Source organism: Corythoichthys intestinalis, chromosome 10 (genome assembly GCF_030265065.1).
Source record: "Corythoichthys intestinalis isolate RoL2023-P3 chromosome 10, ASM3026506v1, whole genome shotgun sequence".
Classification (NCBI taxonomy): domain Eukaryota; kingdom Metazoa; phylum Chordata; class Actinopteri; order Syngnathiformes; family Syngnathidae; genus Corythoichthys; species Corythoichthys intestinalis.
Window position 1 is genome coordinate 43,436,144 of NC_080404.1, and position 20,931 is coordinate 43,457,074.

At 39.4% G+C, this 20,931-nt stretch overlaps 1 protein-coding gene across 1 annotated transcript; it reads right to left on the minus strand.

The window, feature by feature from the left end:
• Positions 1-7,905: 7,905 nt before the first annotated feature.
• Positions 7,906-17,745, minus strand: mcfd2 (multiple coagulation factor deficiency 2, ER cargo receptor complex subunit). The gene is made up of 4 exons (XM_057847702.1): positions 17,590-17,745; positions 14,107-14,265; positions 13,860-14,019; positions 7,906-8,813 (listed from the first exon to the last, which is right to left on the minus strand). Exons 2-4 carry the CDS (start codon positions 14,262-14,264, stop codon positions 8,682-8,684), a joined length of 450 nt encoding a protein of 149 aa, XP_057703685.1. The 5' UTR covers position 14,265; positions 17,590-17,745; the 3' UTR covers positions 7,906-8,681.
• Positions 17,746-20,931: the final 3,186 nt, after the last annotated feature.

A 20,931-nucleotide genomic window follows, 5' to 3' on the forward strand; every position in this document is an offset into this window, starting at 1 on the left:
TTGCAAATCATGGTGGAAAATAAGTATTTGGTCAATACCAAAAGTTCATCTCAATACTTTGTTATGTAACCTTTGCTGGCAATAACGGAGGCCAAACGTTTTCTGTAACTCTTCACAAGCTTTTCACACATTGTTGCTGGTATTTTGGCCCATTCCTCCATGCAGATCTCCTCTAGAGCAGTGATGTTTTGGGGCTGTCGTTGGGCAACATGGACTTTCGACTCCCTCCACAGATTTTCTATGTGGTTGAGATCTGGAGACTGGCTTGGCCACTCCAGGACCTTGAAATGCTTCTTACGAAGCCACTCCTTTGTTGCCCTGGCTGTGTGTTTGGGGTCATTGTCATGCTGAAAGATCCAGCCACGTCTCATCTTGCTGATGGAAGGAGATTTTCACTCAAAATCTCTCGATATATGGCCCCAATTCATTCTTTCCTTTACACAGATCAGTTGGCCTGGTCCCTTTGCAGAAAAACAGCCCCAAAGCATGATGTTTCCACCCCCATGCTTCACAGTGGGTATGGTGTTCTTCAGATGCAATTCAGTATTCTTTCTCCTCCAAACACGAGAACCTGTGTTTCTACCAAAAAGTTCCATTTTGGTTTCATCTGACCATAACACATTCTCCCAGTCCTCTTCTGGATCATCCAAATGCTCAATAGCGAACCGCAGACGGGCCTGGACGTGTACTTTCTTCAGCAGGGGGACAGGTCTGGCAGTGCAGGATTTGAGTCCCTGGCGGCACATTGTGTTACTGATAGTTGTTAGGTTTTGTGTTTGGTTTCTCCTTGTGTGACTTGTCCCTGTGATTACCCATTGCTCTCACCTGTGTGTGTTTTCCCAGTGTATCCTGCAATCTGCATCCACCTGTGTTACCCAGCTGTTCCTCGTCTCGTTACCCCTTGTCTGCGTATATAATGACCCAGTTTCTTGTCACTCCTTGTTGCGTCACTGTCTATGTCAGTGTCTATGTCTGTCTTTACCAAACTCAAGACCCATCCAAGCCCTCGCGTACCTGTCCATCCGTTTAAGTAAGTTTTGTTGATCCATAGTCCTTTTGTTTGTACTTTGTGATTTTTGTTAGTTATTATTAAAACGTTTTTTGAGTTCACTGCCTTGCTGCCGTTTTTTGTTTCCCTGCATTTGGGTCCACACCACCTGCCTGCCCGCTCATTCCTGACAATAGTAGCCTTTGTTACTGTGGTCCCAGCTCTCTGTAGGTCATTCACTAGGTCCCCCCGTGTGGTTCTGGGATTTTTGCTCACTGTTCTTGTTATCATTTTGCTGCCACGAGGTGAGATCTTGCATGGAGCCCCAGATCGAGGGAGATTATCAGTGGTCTTGTATGTCTTCCATTTTCTAATAATTGCTCCCACAGTTGATTTCTTTACACCAAGCGTTTTAACTATTGCAGATTCAGTCTTCCCAGCCTGGTGCAGCTCTACAATTTTGTCTCTGGTGTCCTTCGACAGCTCTTTGGTCTTGGCCATAGTGGAGTTTGGAGTGTGACTGACTGAGTTTGTGGACAGGTGTCTTTTATACCGATAATGAGTTAAAACAGGTGCCATTAATACAGGTAACGAGCAGAGTCTCGTTAGAAGAAGTTAGACCTTTTTGACAGCCAGAAATATTGCTTGTTTGTAGGTGACCAAATACTTATTTTCCGCTCTAATTTGGAAATAAATTCTTTAAAAATCAAACAATGTGATTTTTCCCCAAATTCTGTCTCTCAAGGTTGAGGTTTACCCATGATGACAATTACAGGCCTCTCTATAATCTTATCAAGTCGGAGAACTTGCACAATTGGTGGTTGACTAAATACTTATTTGCCCCACTGTGTATATACAGTATAAAAGTTGTAAAGCAATAAAAATGCCACAAAAATGAATGAAATGAAAAAAAAAAAAAAATTATAATGGGTCAAAATTATTTTTTCGAACAGATCATGTGACTAGCACCTCAGACGGTCATTTGCTTTGCATATAATTTCCTTGCCTGGTACACCAGACTCACCGCTGTTCCAGCTATTGAGTCTGGCCACCATTCAAGCGGATACAATTTCCAGGACGGAGCAAGCCACAGCAAACAGACAGCGGAGTGGACCAATCAGCAACGGGCAGACGTGACGTTAGTAAACTGACGAGGGAAGGACGAGGGACTTGCGCGCGGAAGTAAACATACGAAGAGAGCGGAATTTATTCAACATGGCTAGTGCGAGACAGACTGTTGTCAATGACTCGTGTCGATGTGTTTTTGGTAATTTAAAACTGATTTTACCGTGGATTGGAACATATTCTCGGCTCTCCCGTTGACCATCTGTGTTGTGGAGACGACTTTCGACGCGCAAGAGTGACGTTGCTCGTTAAGAACACGTCACGCAAATAAATGAATCTGATTTGTCGATTGATTTTGTACCTGCGCAAGAGGCCATTAATGGGATGGTTCCCAGACTATTTCTCTCAGTGTTTGAAAAATATAGGGAGAATAGTCTGGCAGAGCCAGGCAAATAATTTTCCCCCCCAAAAATTACTGGAGGGCAATTTTATTTTTAAAATGATTTTTTTCTTTGAAAATGTTTTTTTTTTTTTTTTTTTTTTTTTTTTTTTTGAGATTGAACGATTTAGACACAAATGTCCTACCCATAAGTGGCCCAAACACAAAAGGATTGCTTCAATCAAAGAAAACTTTTTCAATGAAAAATTAAGCGTTAAAATGCAAATTCTTCAATCTAAAATATTTTTTTGCATTTAAAAACATTTTCTATGATTGAAATTTTTCCTTTTTTTGATTGAAGTGATTTTTCTTTTTCAAAATATACATATATTTTTAAGCAACTTATTTTTTTGGATTGAATAATAAAGACAAAAATGTCCTAGCCAAAATGTGGCCCAAACACAAATCTACATTACTTCAATCAAAAAAGTTTCTTCAATGAAAAAAACTTGACTCCAATACAAAAAAATTATCAATAAAAAAAAAGGCTTTCTCATGCATTTTTTTTGTTTCAAATTTATTTTTGCATTCAAACACTTTTTTTTTTGATTGAAGTGACTTTTTTTGGATTGAAAATATATATTTTGATTGAAGCAACTTTTTTTATTGAAGCAATTTTTTTTTTTTTTTTTTGGATTGAATAATAAAGATACAAATCTACCTCCATATGGCTCTGCTCAGGGGATACAATTTTTGACTGGAGTAACTACATTGGCAGAACACCGGCGGGCGTACCATATTCAATGGTTGACGATCTTGGCGAAAAGTATTGCCTAAGCAGCCTGATTCAGAATTCTCCTCAAGAATGATGGGAAACAAGAAATGCTCATTGTCAACTTATTATTATAAATATTCTTGTAAGTTAATTTTATTGCTGACGCTGCATTTCCCCCTGCCCCAAAAGTCAAACTCCGCCTATGGACATCGTGTCTGTCATATGTTCACAATGCATGATATTTTCAGATTGTACGTCAGCTTGCACCGTGGCAGTGTTTGGGCCATGTCACTCATGTGATATGTGCTGGGCCTCTCCCTCCTCACCGGAGTTTAGGATGTGTGTCAAGCTGGGCTGCGCTTCATCTTGCTTGTTCGGAAACACGGTAAGATTTGTTTTCTTGGCAAGAGAGAATATGCAATGTTGCTTTAGCCTTTAAAGGTCTGTGCTGAGGGATCATCAATTTTGTAGAAACAATTGCTACTAACCTGACTTTTAATCATTCAATTGGTTTCAGAATTGGCTCATATGAAAGCTAAGACCCTCCCAAATGATGTTGAATGTACAAAAATGTATTTGTTTTACTGAAAAAAGATTTATCATTTAATGAAGACATTAAGGTCAAATTTTGGCAAGACAAAAGTTTTGCCGCTTAAGAAAGTAGTGTGAAAATTGAACAAAAAACGTACTTCAAATACAAAAATATGTTACATACGATAAGCGAATTAAGTAGTGGTGCTGTGAGGTCCAAATTTATTATTTTGTAAGACTTCCATGGGCTTGAAGGACTGCATCCATGCGGTTCGGCAAGGATTCATACCATTTATTGATGAAGTCATCAGGAACATCAAAGAAAGCAGTTTTGCATGCCTCCCAGAGTTCATCAACATTCTTGGGTTTCGTCTTCCATGCTTCCTCTTTCATCCTACCCCAGACATGCACAATGATGTTCATGTCTGGTGACTGGGCTGGCCAGTATCCTGGAGGATCTTGATGTTCTTTGCCTTGAGGAACTTTGAGGTAGAGATTGAAGTATGTGATGGAGCACCATCTTGCTGCAGAATTTATCCCTTTTTATGCTTAGGAATGTAAGAGGCAGCTAAGATTTGTTGATATTTCAGACTATTTATGTTGCCTTCCACCCTGCAGATCTCTCGCACACCCCCATACTGGATGTAACCCCAGACCATGATTTTGCCACCACCAAACTTCACTGTTTTCTGAGTGAATTTCGGATCCATGCGAGATCCAGTAGGTCTCCTGCAATATTTGCGGCGACTGTGGTGTAATTCAATGGAAGATTCACCTTAAAAATCCACCTTTTGCCACTTTTCCAGCGTCCATCCTTTTGACAGGCTGTGGGCCTTGGCAAATGCCACACGTTTTTTTTTTTAATTATCTGCAACCTGAGAGTGACTTTTGTCAGGGACTGTATATTTAATCCCAAAATTAAATATGCTATTACTGTATTACAATGTTTTTATTTGTTTTTACTACCCAAAAAATCCACCAAAACCCTTTTTTTTCTCCTAAACAGCAGGGGGATGCTGCACCACTCCCCACGCCACTGGTGTATTATCATCACGAAGTTGGCGTTGTCTTTGCAGACGCTTCAATATGTGCTCATCTGTCTATGTCATTCAAAACTGTTGGAAAGCTTTATTTATTTTTGGACTGAAACTTCAAATTTGAATTTTACACACGGAAATATTTTGAGTAATTGTCGACTAAAACGAAATTTGTATGAGATTTCATTGACTAAATCTAGACGAAAAACAAAACATTTTGAAACTAGGCCTGCAAGCAGCTCTCGCACGCGTAGTGCTCGGGCCCTAATAACCAGGGGTGAAAGTGGCTAGAATTTCTTGCCGGAACTCCCCGACGTGAAGGTTGCCACAGAGCCAGAAATTTTATTTATTTATTTATTTATTTATTTTTTAGGGAGCGAGTCAAGCCTCTTAAACTACTGAAATGCAAAGAAAACTGTTTTAGCGCAGTTACAGTGCCTTGCAAAAGTATTCGGCCCCCTTGAATCTTGCAACCTTTCGCCACATTTCAGGCTTCAAACATAAAGATATGAAATTTAATTTTTTTGTCAAGAATCAACAACAAGTGGGACACAATCGTGAAGTGGAACAACATTTATTGGATAATTTAAACTTTTTTAACAAATAAAAAACTGAAAAGTGGCGCGTGCAATATTATTCGGCCCCTTTACTTTCAGTGCAGCAAACTCACTCCAGAAGTTCAGTGAGGATCTCTGAATGATCCAGTGTTGTCCTAAATGACCAATGATGATAAATAGAATCCACCTGTGTGTAATCAAGTCTCCGTATAAATGCACCTGCTCTGTGATAGTCTCAGGGTTCTGTTTAAAGTGCAGAGAGCATTATGAAAACCAAGGAACACACCAGGCAGGTCCAAGATACTGTTGTGGAGAAGTTTAAAGCCGGATTTGGATACAAAAAGATTTCCCAAGCTTTAAACATCTCAAGGAGCACTGTGCAAGCCATCATATTGAAATGGAAGGAGCATCAGACCACTGCAAATCTAACAAGACCCGGCCGTCCTTCCAAACTTTCTTCTCAAACAAGGAGAAAACTGATCAGAGATGCAGCCAAGAGGCCCATGGTCACTCTGGATGAACTGCAGAGATCTACAGCTGAGGTGGGAGAGTCTGTCCATAGGACAACAATCAGTCGTACACTGCACAAATCTGGCCTTTATGGAAGAGTGGCAGGAAGAAAGCCATTTCTCAAAGATATCCATAAAAAGTCTCGTTTAAAGTTTGCCACAAGTCACCTGGGAGACACACCAAACATGTGGAAGAAGGTGCTCTGGTCAGATGAAACCAAAATTGAACTTTTTGGCCACAATGCAAAATGATATGTTTGGCGTAAAAGCAACACAGCTCATCACCCTGAACACACCATCCCCACTGTCAAACATGGTGGTGGCAGCATCATGGTTTGGGCCTGCTTTTCTTCAGCAGGGACAGGGAAGATGGTTAAAACTGACGGGAAAATGGATGCAGCCAAATACAGGAACATTCTGGAAGAAAACCTGTTGGTATCTGCACAAGACCTGAGACTGGGACGGAGATTTATCTTCCAACAGGACAATGATCCAAAACATAAAGGCAAATCTACAATGGAATGGTTCAAAAATAAACGTATCCAGGTGTTAGAAAAGCCAAGTCAAAGTCCAGACCTGAACCCAATCGAGAATCTGTGGAAAGAGCTGAAGACTGCTGTTCACAAACACTCCATCCAACCTCACTGAGCTCGAGCTGTTTTGCAAGGAAGAATGGGCAAGAATGTCAGTCTCTCGATGTGCAAAACTGATAGAAACATACCCCAAGCGACTTGCAGCTGTAATTGGAGCAAAAGGTGGCGCTACAAAGTATTAACGCAAGGGGGCCAAATAATATTGCACGCCCCACTTTTCAGTTTTTTATTTGTTAAAAAAGTTTAAATTATCCAATAAATTTTGTTCCACTTCACGATTGTGTCCCACTTGTTGTTGATTCTTGACAAAAAATTAAAATTTTATATCTTTATGTTTGAAGCCTGAAATGTGGCGAAAGGTGGCAAGGTTCAAGGGGGCCGAATACTTTTGCAAGGCACTGTATTTCTTTAACACATACAAAAACTGATTTTCATTCAAAATTGTATTTTTTTCAATGATTTGCAAAATAAAAGTTAACAAAAACAGCAATAACCCCAACCTCCATCTCCTAATTTTTATTTTCCCTCATTTCCTCACATACTAAATGCCAAATCTCAATTTTAACTACTTAAGAACATAGGATGTATTGTATATTAAAATTGAAGTAATGTAAAGTGATGTAAACATTTACTTTTATAGATATAACAAACACTCAGAAAAATAAGTACAAATGACTTACTGTATATCATGCAGAGTAAAATGGAATATATTTTGAAGATCACGCAAACATTGACTTTTTTAAATCATAAGGAAATGAATAAGTAGCCTAACATAAATGAACAAATAGTCAAGTCCAAAGTGCACATTGACAGCTAAAATGTTCTGAACCTCCCTATCAGAGCAAATAAAACTAATTAAGATAATAATCCTCCTCAACTCTTTCGTTGCTCTTAAAGATTTGATCCATTTTATGTTGCATTGCCCTTTTTTTGTCTTATTCAACAACCTTTTTTTTGCTGTTCCAGAAAACATGCACATTTGAACCAATCAGAGCTAACTATCGCTGCTGATCACATGCTGTCCGTGGAATAAAATAAATAATAAATATTGGTGGAAATGAATTACGCTACACAAGCAATTTATTACTCTTGTTGTTAACACTTGTGTATGTAAATCTGATGTTGGTAGATTGTTTTCTTCTTGGAGATGAAATGCATGTGTGGCATCTTAGCATTTTTTTTTTTTTTTTTACATAGCCTTTTGACAATTGCCGTCATATTTTCGGAATCAAAGCACCGTGTACCGGAACAGCATTCTGGCTCTGAATCTTATACCGGAACTGCGTTCTGGCCCTGAATCTTATACCGGAACTGCGTTCCTGACCGTTCTGGCCCACTTTCACCCCTGCTAATAACTGAAAATACACAAAGACTAAAGAGTATTTTCATCCAAAAGACTAATACAAAAATTAAAAGGGCTGCCAAAAACAACACTGGTTGTCAATAAAAATACAAAAGAAGCGCATGCTCATTAGGGATTTTAAATATTTGTATTTAACAAGAGAAGTATCAATACAAGATGGGAAAATATATATTCATACAACTAATTAATAGCAAACTGTACATCAAAAATCACAAATGGATTCGACAAAGGTGTTTTTGTATGGAGGCAGCTGGCATATTATGAACTTAAGTGCGTGTGAGCTTATCTTTATGAGTTTACAGACAGCAGCAAGTCAGTCTTATCCAGTGATAGAGGCAGCATGACAAGACAGAACTGGCTTACATTCATTCTGCTATGACATTTTCCTTTCATGTATCTGCTGGATGCATGAACACATTCAGACAGTCGTTGGCTCATTTGCGTGACAATTCAAGAATCTGTTACACGTTTTAGGAAGAAATAGGAAGTTTCACCTTAACAAGGTTCATGCACTGATGTTGTACTATTGGTTCACATAACAAAAACAAAAACACTGTCCCAGAGACAGACCCAAATTAAGGTACGTAACCTTGGCCAAACACTGGGGGGAAAAAACCTTTTGAATTGTGTTTGAAAGGCACTATTTGTTGAAACTAAAAGGATAGAAAGTGCAGAAATTTTGTTCACAATTAAACCTAAAAAGTTGTATATTTTACACATTCAGCTGTTTTGAGGTGACAGTTTGCTGCTTCAGAAGGGTCCAACAACTATTTTTGTTACCCTACAATACTGGCTGGTCTTTGCAACTCCGGTAGTCTCAGCAGCTTCCTAACGTTTTTTTGGTGGACAAAGAAATTAACAGCAGTATTGTTTGAGCTGATATGTTATTCCAGTGATTTGGCAAACTCTGCGTAGTCAATGTAACCGTCATTGTTCTTGTCGTCATCCCTTAAAACATCATCAATGAGCTTGATTAAATCTTCCTCACGCATTGCCTGGGTGTCTGCTCCGCTTTCCTAAAAGTGAAGCAAAAAAAAAAAAAAAGTCAATGTATACCTGAAAAAGTACACTAGGGGTGTGATAAAATATCAAAATGGTGATATATCGTGATACTTTGTATCTGAAAAGGTTATTGCTATGCTCCTGCCAAGAATCGAGATAACGTTTTAAAAAGTTGTCAATGTCGAAAAAATAAATAAATAAATAAAAAGGAACCAACATGTTGGTACCACAATATTCCACCATAATAGTGTCTCAGTTAACTCTAAGGCTGCATTGACAGTGCACGACGTCCAATCCATTTAGACCGGGAACGTTCGTTCATTATAAACCAGAGCATTCGCAGTAAAGATACACAATAATATTGGTCACCGATAATTATCGGCCGATAATGGCAATTATGACGTCACACAGATAATCCAGATAATAAAAAAATTCAACCGATAATGCAATCCGATAATTATATACTTGATTTAGACTCCAAATGTGCGCAACCGAAGAATTCAGCACGCCGCCTCCTCAACCCCTCCCCTCTCTGAAGCCCCTGAGGGAAGAGGGCTTGAGGAGGCGGAGTTAGACGACAAGAAGTAGTTGAATATTATGGCGGCTGTTACTAAAAAAACGAAACGACGCTCTCGCCATCTGCGAAACATGTACCGTAGAAGTTCCACGAGGCAGAAAGAAAGCATCCTCATTCAAAACCACTAACCCAGCAGCCATTTAAAACTGCATCACAAAGATTTTTGGAACGAATACGAGGCTGCTGCTAGCGGGAATGCTAAAGCTATTGTAAACACTCACTAAGTTAAACTACAGGGCTTGTGACGATACAGAGTCGGGCTGTTTGGGAATGCAGCCCAAGACGGGTGGTAAATTCGCATCTAAGGCTAAACACCGGCACGACTGGAGACCGATAGTCGGCAAGTAGCTGTCTTCCGACGGAGCCCGCCGCTCTGACCGGTCCGGCAGGCCCTATGGCTGCCGCCGCCGCCGAGATGAGGCAAGATTTTTTTTTTTTTTACCGAAATGACCCGAGAACCAAAGCCCTGGATAAAAAAATAATGCAGTTTATACGACCACCATTCTTCATGAAATAGTGATGTCCAGTACGCAAGCTTATCATGACGGCACAGTGGTTAGATGATAATTTAAACATGGAGAAAACGAAGTCAGCCAGTCAATAATGCATTCAGTATGTAAAATGACGAGCGGTCAGATGACTTTGTTACACTGCCTTTATTTTCAGCTTAACAAAACTCGCGCACAAAACAACACGCACACGGATGCGAGCTCCAACTCCGTCCAAATAGTACTGCCGTGTAGCAGTTTAGCTGCTGTAAAGCAAATGTCGTGAAAGCCGCAAATGTAAACAAAGCGCTGCAGAATGGGTACATGACATCTCGCTCTTTTGAGTTAATCATTTTCACAGTGTGCAAAAAAGCATATAACATTAGCAATCACTTTTCAAATTATTTAACTTATTTTTTTCTGCTCAATTAGTCACAGTAGATAATCAAATTCTTAAATCAATATTCTGTAGCCACAAATATTATTCAAAATCTTTCCTTCTTCCAAGTTTTTTTTTTTTTTCCAGGATTAAGTATAATAATGTATTGCTTAAAACAAGGCTGTTAAGATTATTTTCAGCTAGCTATTTTTCTTCCAAGAAATCTGAGAGAAATACACTTGAAGCGATGGCAGATAATTTCACTTATTGATTTACACTTAAAACTGACTAGTTTTAAGGAGGTGTGTTTTGTAGTGTATTAATGTTATATATGTTAGGAATGGCTTACTTTTAAAGGCATTTTTGTGCAACATAGGTATTTACTCTGTAAGTAATTGTTGCCAAATGTTTACCATTACACAATGTCAGACAATCTGTCATTATTTAGATGTTTGAATTGACGACTTGTTCATATTTTATGTTGAAAAAAAGAGCAATAAATTATATTTTTGCACAGCAATATTTTCTTTTGTGTATACTTTAAAATTTTACATAAATCTTTTAATAGAATTATCAGCTTGACATTATCGGTTGGAATGAGGAGGAAATTATCGGTTATCGGTTGAAAAATGTATTATCGTGCATCACTAATTCACAGTCATTCTGTCCGATTTTCAGGGCATTTACAGGTCACTTGCGGTTCTTTTTAGGGCATTTACAGGTCATTTCCTGTTGAGTTTGGGTCACTGCTTATTCATTTGAGAGATTCCTGGGTAACTTCCTGTCCTGTAACCCAAAATCAACAGGAAGTGACTCATAAAATGCCCCAAAATAAACAGGAAGCGACTGAAAATCAACACGGTAATGATCTGAAATCCCCCCCAAATTACCTCGTTGCAGCCAAGCATTGGCTGTCACTGACGGCCATAGACGTTCAATCTGTTTGAAGTGGGAGGGATGGCAGCGAATCATTCGCTGCCATTCATGCATTCGCTGCCACCCTTCCAGTTCAAATGGATTGAATGTCTATAACAGAAGCTTGTTTTTAGGTTTATTAGACGATTTACTGACCAATGTATCGAAAATCGTTGTATCGGCATATCATGAGATCATCGTTATCGTAAGCTTTGTATGGCAAATTTGATCGTGAGGTACCATGAGGTTCCCACTCCTCGTACTAACCACTTTAGTCTACTATAAATCATTGACAGTCTTCTCCACAATGCAAAATTGCAGTTAATAGAGGACACCAAACATAAAAACTCGCTGGATTAAAGGATTTGCAAGAGATGCGAACAAATGGGTGGGTGGGGGAGGGTGGGGGATCTTTACTGATACAACATGCATGAAGAAGGAGAAGTGTATTTTTGTTTTTTACCGAATGTAAAGCTTACGGTTAGTGGCTTAGCAAACGTACTTCTGGTTAACATTTCAGGCATGACATGTTCAGATTTCTAGAGGCAATCGCATATACTTCAGATTCTACACAAAGAATATAACAAGGTTCCCAGGGCCTTTGGAAGCGAAACAGCCCCACAGCATCACTGACCCACCCCCATACTTCACAGTGGGTATGAGGTGCTGTCTACACGCCAACAAGCTGTTTGGGAGGCATGCACGGAGAAAACCTTTCCTCACTCACAATCATAAACACAAACGTCTGGAGTTCGCCAAGCGGTATTGGGGCTTCAACTGGGACCGTGTGCTTTGGTCAGATGAGACCAAGATTGAGCTTTTTGGCAACAAACACTCTAAGTGGGTCTGGAGTGCCACGAAAGATGCGCATGTTGAAAAGCAGCAAAGTATAGGGGTGGGTCAGTGATGCTGTGGGCCCTCTGCCCGAAAGCTGAAGATGGGTCGTCACTGGGTCTTTCAGCAAGACAATGACCCTAAACATATGGCCAAATCTACACAGAAATGGTTCACCGGACACAAAATCAAGCTCCTCCCATGGGCATCTCAGTCCCCAGACCTCAACCCCATTGAAAACCTGTGGGGTGAGCTGAAGAGGAGAGTACAGAGGAGAGGACCCAGGTCTCTGGATGATTTAGAGAGATTCTGCAAAGAGGAATGGCTGAAGATCCCTCTTTCTGTCTTTTCCCATCTTGTGAAACATTACAGGAGAAGATTAGGTGCTGTTTTGTTGGCAAAAGGGGGTTGTACAAAGTATTAACACCAGCGGTGCTAATAATTGTGACACACATTATTTGATGTCAAATAATTATTTCTTTATGTGGGATTTTTCCCCACTGAATAAATGCACTTGTATTGAAGGTTGGATTTTTCTCTTTGGCTACGTTCATACTACAGGTCTTAATGCACGAATCCGATTTTTTGTCATATCCGTTTTTTTGGCGTGCCCGTTCAGACTGACTTTGTCCATTGAGACCGTTCAAGTATTACGCATGCGCACTAGTTCGGAGTCTGACACGCGCTGAGCATGAAGACCCGCATGCGCAGAAGCATCAAAACAAATGACACATGTCATCCGTCATTCCAGGGATATCATATTTTGCTTTTCAAAAGGAGGACACAAATAACAGACATAAATAATCCCCGTTTAGGCTTATATTCAAAGTTTATATGGATCGATAGCATGCACGCACTGTCCCTGCATGTCACACACACATATGCGCAGTTTGCCCCGACTCTCGGCCGTGTAGGCAATGTTGAAATATTGCTCACTTGGAGCAAAGAGAAAACTGAGCATTCTCAGGTTTATCCTCAACCCATTTTTATTTTTTATGACTGTTGTCAAGCCCAGCCCTTCCCCAAAAGCCGTCTTCACTGCAAGCTAGGCGCTAATATTGCACAGCGGCACCGCTACGGTAAGCGTCTCTCTCGCTATTTGATGACGTAATTGCTGCATGAAATCCGATTTGGGAGAGTGGACAGTACAGACCACCGCAACAGTCTGGAAAAATGTGGCCCAGATCGGATTTGAACCACATACGAAAGTGACCCAGATCGGATTTGAAATGGTCCAGTTCTATGCGACTTGTCACGTTCAGACCGTCAAGTTAATGCCTCACTCGAGACGGAAAAACACGAAAAAATCGGATTCCTGCATTAAGACCTGTAGTATGAACGTAGCCTTTTTTTCCATTAAGGTCCCATATTATTTAAGAAAAAAATAATAATTAGAAGCTAAAAAACACATAATTATTATAAATCCAATAATTATGGAGGGCACTGTATTTATTTATCATGACCATACCATTTATTTAGCAATTGGGAAAAATACTTGGATAAAAAGAATATCCTTTTAAAATATTGAAGTAGAGACTAAAACAATGACATTTTGCGGCTATCTTCGTCGCATTTTTTTGCAATAATTCCCCCTTAATGTGCTGCATACTAAATCAGATGAAACCATTCTGCCGCTGACGTCATCCACCTGTTGGGGACGCTAGAGCCCTATAATGGTTGCCGTGGTTAGACGGCAGATTAAAACACTAATTTCTCATCATCTGCGCTTTGCCATATACTGTATATAGTCGAATCGTCTCAAAATATGATTTTAATTCACATAATAATGCTATTTAAGACTTTTTTATCCTGTCGTACGCACTTTAAAGAGGAAAAGCAAATGTGTGCGCAACAGCACAGTACCTACCTCTCTGTGGACATGAGTGATGGCTGTAGCTAACTCCAGCCCATCTAACAAGTCGTTGCCATCGTAATCGTGCATCTTAAAGTAGTGAAGCTGAAGCTCCTGAGGGGACATGTCTTTCTCTGGTTTGTCAATCACACCGTCCAAATGCTCCATAATATGGCTGCAAGACAAGAGACAAATTGCTGTACACTTTTGACATATGTGCTCAAAGTCCAAGCGAATCATGCAATCTCAAGGCTTTGCTCACTCTTTATCCTGGACCATGTTTTTATCGAGCCGTCCGTGAGCCGATAAGTGAGCTGCACTCTCCACAATGGGGGGTTCTCCCTGCTGCTGAGCTTCCCCATGAGTGTGGACACACAGAAGACAGCAGGAAACCAAAATGAGGAGACTGTGGCGTCTCATTCTGTTGGGAGCACAGAAACGCGTGTTACTTAGATCATTGTGCTGCTCTGGCAAAAACTACTAGCCCTTCTAAAAAAAATTAGCATATTGGGTTAAGTTCATTATTTTCTGTAATGTACTGATAAACATTAGGCTTTCATATATTTTAGATTCATTACACACAACTAAAGTAGTTCAAGCCTTTTAACGTTTTAATATTGATGATTTTACAAAAAAGTCAAGAAAAAACAAAAATCCCTATCTCAAAAAATTAGCATATCATGAAAAGGTACTCTAAAGAAGCTACTAACCTAATCATCTGGAGCAACGAATTAACTCAAAACCCCTGTGAAAGATTCCTGAGGCTTTTAAAAACTCCCAGCCTGGTTCATTACTCGAAACCGCAATCATGGGCAAGACTGCCGACCTGACTGCTGTCCAGAAGGCCATCATTGACACCGTCAAGCAAGAGGCTAAGACACAGAAACAAATTTCTGAACGAATAGGCTGTTCCCAAAGTGCTGTATCAAGGCACCTCAGTGGGAAGTCTGTGGGAAGGAAAAAGTGTGGCAGGAAACGCTGCACAACCAGAAGAGGTGACAGCACCCTGAGAAAGACTGTGGAGAAGGGCCAGTTCCAGACCTTGAGGGACCTGCAGAAATAGTGGACTGAGTCTGGAGTAGAAACATCCAGAGCCACCGTGCACAGGCGTGTGCTGGAAATGCGCTACAGGTGCCGCATTCCCCAGGTCAAGCCACTTTTGAAACTGAAACAGTGGCAGAAGCGCCCGACCTGTGCTACAGAGAAGCAGTACTGGACTGTTGCTCAGTGGTTCAAAGTGCTTTTTTCAGATGAAAGCAAATTTTGCATGTCATTCGGAAATCAATGTGCCAGAGTTTGGAGGAAGACTGGGGAGAATGAAATGCCAAAATGCCTGAAGTCCAGTGTCAAGTACACACAGTCAGTGATGGTCTGGGGTGCCATGTCAGCTGTTGGTGTTGGTCTACTGTGTTTTATCAAGGGCAGGGTCAATGCAGCTAGCTATCAGGAGATTTTAGAGCACTTCATGCTTCTATCTGCTGAAAAGCTTTATGGAGATGAAGATTTTATTTTTCAGCACGACCTGGCACCTGGTCACAGTGCCAAAACCACTGGTAAATGGTTTACTGACCATGGCATTACTGTGCTCAATTAGCCTGCCAACTCTCCTGACCTGAACCCCATACAGAATCTGTGGGATATTGTGAATAGGAAGTTGAGAGACACCAGACCCAACACTGTGGATGAGCTTAAGGCCGTTATCGAAGCATCCTGGGCCTCCATAACACCTCAGCAGTGCCACAGGCTGATTGCCTCCATGCCACGCCGCATTGAGGCAGTCATTTCTGCAAAGGGATTCCCAACCAAGGATTGAGTGCACAGCTGATATAATTAATTGAAGGTTGATTTTTTTTTGTATTGAAAAAAAAACATTTGTATTGATCGGATGAAATATGCTAATTTTTTGAGATAGGGATTTTTGTTTTTTCTGGACTTTTTTGCCAAAATCCTCAATATTAAAAATAAAAAACTTGAACTACTTCAGTTGTGTTTAATGAATCTTAAATATATGAAAGTCTAATGTTTATCAGTACATTACAGAAAATAATGAACTTTATCACAATATGCTATTTTTTTAGAAGGGCTAGTATATTAATTTGAACTCTTTCAGAGCTATTGATAATGATGATAGACGTCCAATTATGTGTCTCTTTTTATCCTTCCTCCAGCCGTCAACATATTACTCCTGTACTATCGTCTAGAGATAGACAGATATGGGTTTTTCAGAACCGATACCGATTATTAGTAGTTAGCCTGTAACCGATTTTTGGAACCGATATTCATTTTCAGTAAAAGTGTCAAAAGTGGTGTAAAAATATGGAATAATGCAAACACTGAACTTCATTGAAATGCCAAAAGCATGTTCAATGAATCACACAAATAGAAAATAATAGCTCTAGAAGTGCCTCAATTTCCTAGACTCAGAAACATATTTTATAAAGTTGAATAAAAGGTTAAATGAATAGCTCTCAGAATTTTTTTCACAGAAAAGAAAACCCTGATGACCTCGCCTAACTATCCTTGAGCAAGATACTAAACTACACGTCGGATTTTAAAAAAAAGCTGAAACCGATATACGTCAAATTTCCAAACATTGGCGAAGACAATCGGCCTGGCCGATAATCGGTGTGTCTCTAATTTAGTGCTGCAATGATTAATGCGAGTAATTCGATTAGAAAAAAGATTCGAATTTTGCTGCTTTGAGTAATCGTTTAATTAAAGTGGCGTTGTAATGTTTTGTTTTGAAAGTGTTTGCATTTAGTTTTATTGATTTTGGGTGGATACACTGCCCTTTAGTGGCAACAGTGAATATGACATAACTCATTTTATATGGCTGAATCCAGCTGCTCCCTGTTAAGACCAACATAAACCTGTTGTTTTTGTTTGAACTAATGTTTTTAAACGCATTCGTAATTTAGTTTCTAGGTATGATCTTTTGCAGTTGTTGCCCCCAGGCTGTGGAATAACCCGCCCCCTGACATCTGCAACATCACTAATCTAGTCATTTTTACATCTAGGTTAAAGACTATCTTTTTTAGACTAGCTTTTTCTCCTGACTAGGATAGCCTGTTCTTTAAAGGTTTCATGTGTTCGGGATTTAACCGTTTTATTTTATTATATTTTACACATTACATTTTTAGCGTGATGCGTTGTTTTTTTTTTTTTTTTTTTTTCATTTTTGTTGTACAGTAGTTTACTGTATTTTATTTTGTATAAGTACATTTCAGTTGATTCTGCAGAGAATTTAATTTAACTGAGTTTATCATTACAATACGTCCAATCAAACCGTCATTCACAATGACACCCTAAATGTTGTGTAGCCACCTGTTGCTATTCATTCACCAGATTTACCTGAATACATTTTTTTTTTGTGTGTGTACTTAGAGAGAAGCTCTTCACCATGGTAGCAGTTGTAGTTAGTACAGTACACGTTTTACATTGCCGATGTGTCGTTTTCTCCATGTAAACATGGGAAATCGATGTAAATTGGGAAAAACTGTATAAAGAGTAATCAAGAAAGATGGACAACAAAACAAAAGGTATAGTAAACGATGTAATCAGAAACTGTGTAGCATGCATAGTTTTGGAATTAACCAATGGAAATTACGAAAATCCATTCAAATGACGTTACCTCACAACCGACAGTATTTACAATGCGCGTTGTATCTCGCAAGAATTTAATAGTGGAATGAGTTTTCAGACCTCCGTTATCACACAGCCGCATATACATTCTTATTGAAGTTACCTGAATTCCCGTTGACTTTTGAACCTTCTTCTTTAGGTGGCTGTTAACGGTGAATAATCACACGTTTGAGAGGCAGTTCGAGCCACTCGCTTGCCGTAGTTTCACTTGGACACGACATCGCATTCTAATTGGTTGACATTAGAAAAGACTACGCAAGTGAAACAAGATGAACACCTCCCATCCTTTTTGGCACGTTTTCTTCAGTTTTGACGATGAGTTAGCAGTCTATATTAAAAATAAATGTATGGGTAAATTAAAAGATACAGATACGTTTAAAATACGGAATATAGACATTACGATATAGATTGTACATTTGATATAAAAAATATGGACACGATTAGTTTTATAAAGCTCTCCTTGACTTGTCTGATTATCTGCTTTGACTTCAGTTGTATGCAAAGGCGTAGGTTTGCATAGGGACAGTAGGGACATAACACTACCAACTTTTCAGGATGCTCAAATTGTCCCCACCAACTTTTAAGCAACCTTATTTGGATTATATAATGATTATAATTGATGATGATTATTAATGATGATAATTTATGTCTTCCCATATGTTGTAAGAATAGAATTGACCCTTCCATTATTCGGTGAATTAGTGTATTTTCATTATGTTCGGACTTACATTTACCCCTTTTCACTTGCTAAATGTGCCGGCCCATTTTTCCCTCCGTAAACAAACACGCACACTCACACAACTCTGACAGAAATACATGTCAACATGACACCTCATCCACCCCCTTTAGGGATATTAGAATTTTTTTTGGGCCAGCCGCAGCAGCAGCAGCAGCAGCCACTAAGTAGACGTCAATGTTGTGGAGGTGGGTAACACGCCACTAATTTTGCTACTAAAAGTCCGATTTGCATCATAGTTAGCATAACATTAAACTGTGTGAACTTGCCAACCCGCAGCTTACAGTCCTCCTGTACTGTATGCGTTTTCTACTATCAACGTGAATTCAACTGTGCACTCATTAATTAATTAAAATATATTTATTTTCTCCATCATTCATTTAAAAATAAAAAATAATTAAAAAGAATTACTACGCAGACATGTCTTTAACCCCCCCCCCCCCCCCCAAAAAACCCACAAAAACACAACTACTGTAATTTTCCTTTATATGAAGAAAGGTTTCCCCCAAAATAACAGTTTTTACTTTTTTCATTTTTTTCATTTTTACACACATCAGCATACTTGTAATAAATGTAGCCCTCACCCCCTTTCACCTAATCTGTTTGGTCTCATCAATGTCCCGTCCCCAGCAAAAAGTGTATATGCAGGTTAAAAATATGCAAACACAATGTTGTTAAAAGGCTTGACCAGTTAGTACAAAATACATCTGGTTAAAAACTTTGCAAAAATGTATGTTGTAGAATATTCTGAGTTGTAGAATATTCTTTCAAGACTTTAAATTTTTGGTCACATCATTGATGTGTGTACTGCTGTGTACAGTGATCCCTCATTTTTCGTGGTTAATGGGCACAAGAACCCGCCGCGATAAGTGGAAAACCACAAAGTAGCGCCCCCCCCCCTCCAAAAAAAATGAGTCTGTGTGTTCAATGTTTTTATTCAGATTTAGCATTGGAAAGAGATACATACAGTATAAGACATGATTTTTCCTTTTTTCCCCCAAAGAATTAAAAAAGAAAATGTATATATTAATAATAATTGTTTTTTAAGCACTTCAAATGTAATAATTATGTTAAGTTTCAAGCATGTTACTGTTCCGCCAAATTATTTTTAAACGAGAATAAAGTACTGTAACAGAAAAATGATCGGCTTAATTAAATTCTTCATTGAGTGAGTCCACTCACTCCACTACACTGCTCACTTACACACAATGTGTTGTCACAGCAACTGTTTAACAAGTTAAACGATGATTGACGCATGCGGCGCTTTGAAGCTTTGGCTTACAAGCATCTGTGGCAAGATCATACCCAAAAATCTTTCAACATCGTTAACTTAAAAAACTCCAGTGCACGGCCTGACGAACAAAGAGCAGGGAGAAAGGGGGAGGGAGCAAGAGTAAGACTACGCGATTGGCTCAGGACAGTTCAGCTGTTTTTGTTTTTGTTTTTAATTGGAAAAAAAATCCGCGATGGACTGAGGGCGCGAAGCTTGAAGCGCGTAGTGGCGAGGGATCACTATATATTTTAATATATGTTTTTTTAAGCACTTCAAATGTTATAATAATTATAATAAGCTCTAAACATGTTACTGTCCCACCGAATTATTTTTAAACAGTAATAAAATAGAAAAGTTCTTGTCTTTGTTAAATATTTCATTGAGTGAGTCCACTTATATCCGCTCAAGCTGCTCACTTTGGGGCCATTTACATGGTGACTCTCCGACAATATGAAAAATTTCAAATTTGCATTTATATGGTTCCGTCTCCATTTGACCAATGTCGCAATTCCACGTGAAAACGATGTAGTATTCTGCCCTAGGGGGCAATGCACATTTACAAGGCGACAGCCAATTATGCACTTTGACCCTAACAACCTCCTCAGCCCGGAAGACAACATACCCGCCCACTCCAAGCAATGACATTTTTCTTTTGCTCCAAAAGGCACAAAAATGGAAACATTCAGCATGTTTAAATTAAAAATATTAGCAAAACAGTAAATTAAAGTCGACATTCCGTATTTGCTGTTTATAATGTTTAGTAGCACCCGCTGCGACGTGCGCGAGTGCTGACGTTATCGGCGCAGGAGCTTTCCATTGATATGCATGCGGAGCAAGCCCCCTAAAGCCCCCGCAATCGAATCCTTCCACTTTGGAGCCCGGATTCAATGGTTTGCATCTTCGCCTTCTGTTTTTGCCGACACCATATAAAGGCGAGGCCATTCCGCAACACAGTCATTGCGTCTTGGTGTCGTAGAGTCGCCATGTAAACTGCCCCTTACGCAAAATGATTTGGCAGAGTAACTGTTTGACAAGTTAAACGATGATTGACACATGCAGCGCTTAGAAGTTTTGGCTTCCAAGCATCTCTGGCAAGAATGTCTGTCAATCATCATTACCTTTAATAAACAACTGTGGAGCACTGCCTCATCAAGAAAAGGAGCAGGAAGGAGAGTAAGACTACATGATCGGATCTGGACAGCTCATCTGTATTTTTTTTTTTATTGAAAAAAAAAAAGCCGTCATGGACCTGGTAGCGAAGGATCACTGTATTTCATTACCGACCAGTCCCTCCCAGTTAAAATGGATAGGCCGTCAATGGCGGCCAACGAGTTGGGTGGATAAAATCTAATCATACTGTGCACTAAGGAAAAATCAAATTAATTCTGAAAGACATCTTTTTTTCTCCCTTATCAGTAAATTCTTATTCTTCATTT

What these genes read in the sequence shown, in the direction of transcription:
- mcfd2 (XM_057847702.1), bottom strand. Translation starts at nt 14,264, where the DNA reads ATGAGACGCCACAGTCTCCTCATTTTGGTTTCCTGCTGTCTTCTGTGT. An exon ending in AACATGGTCCAGGATAAAGA is followed by an intron (nt 14,020 to 14,106) that starts GTGAGCAAAGCC and finishes CTTGTCTTGCAG; the next exon opens with CCATATTATGGAGCATTTGG. An exon ending in TCACTCATGTCCACAGAGAG is followed by an intron (nt 8,814 to 13,859) that starts GTAGGTACTGTG and finishes CTTCACTTTTAG; the next exon opens with GAAAGCGGAGCAGACACCCA.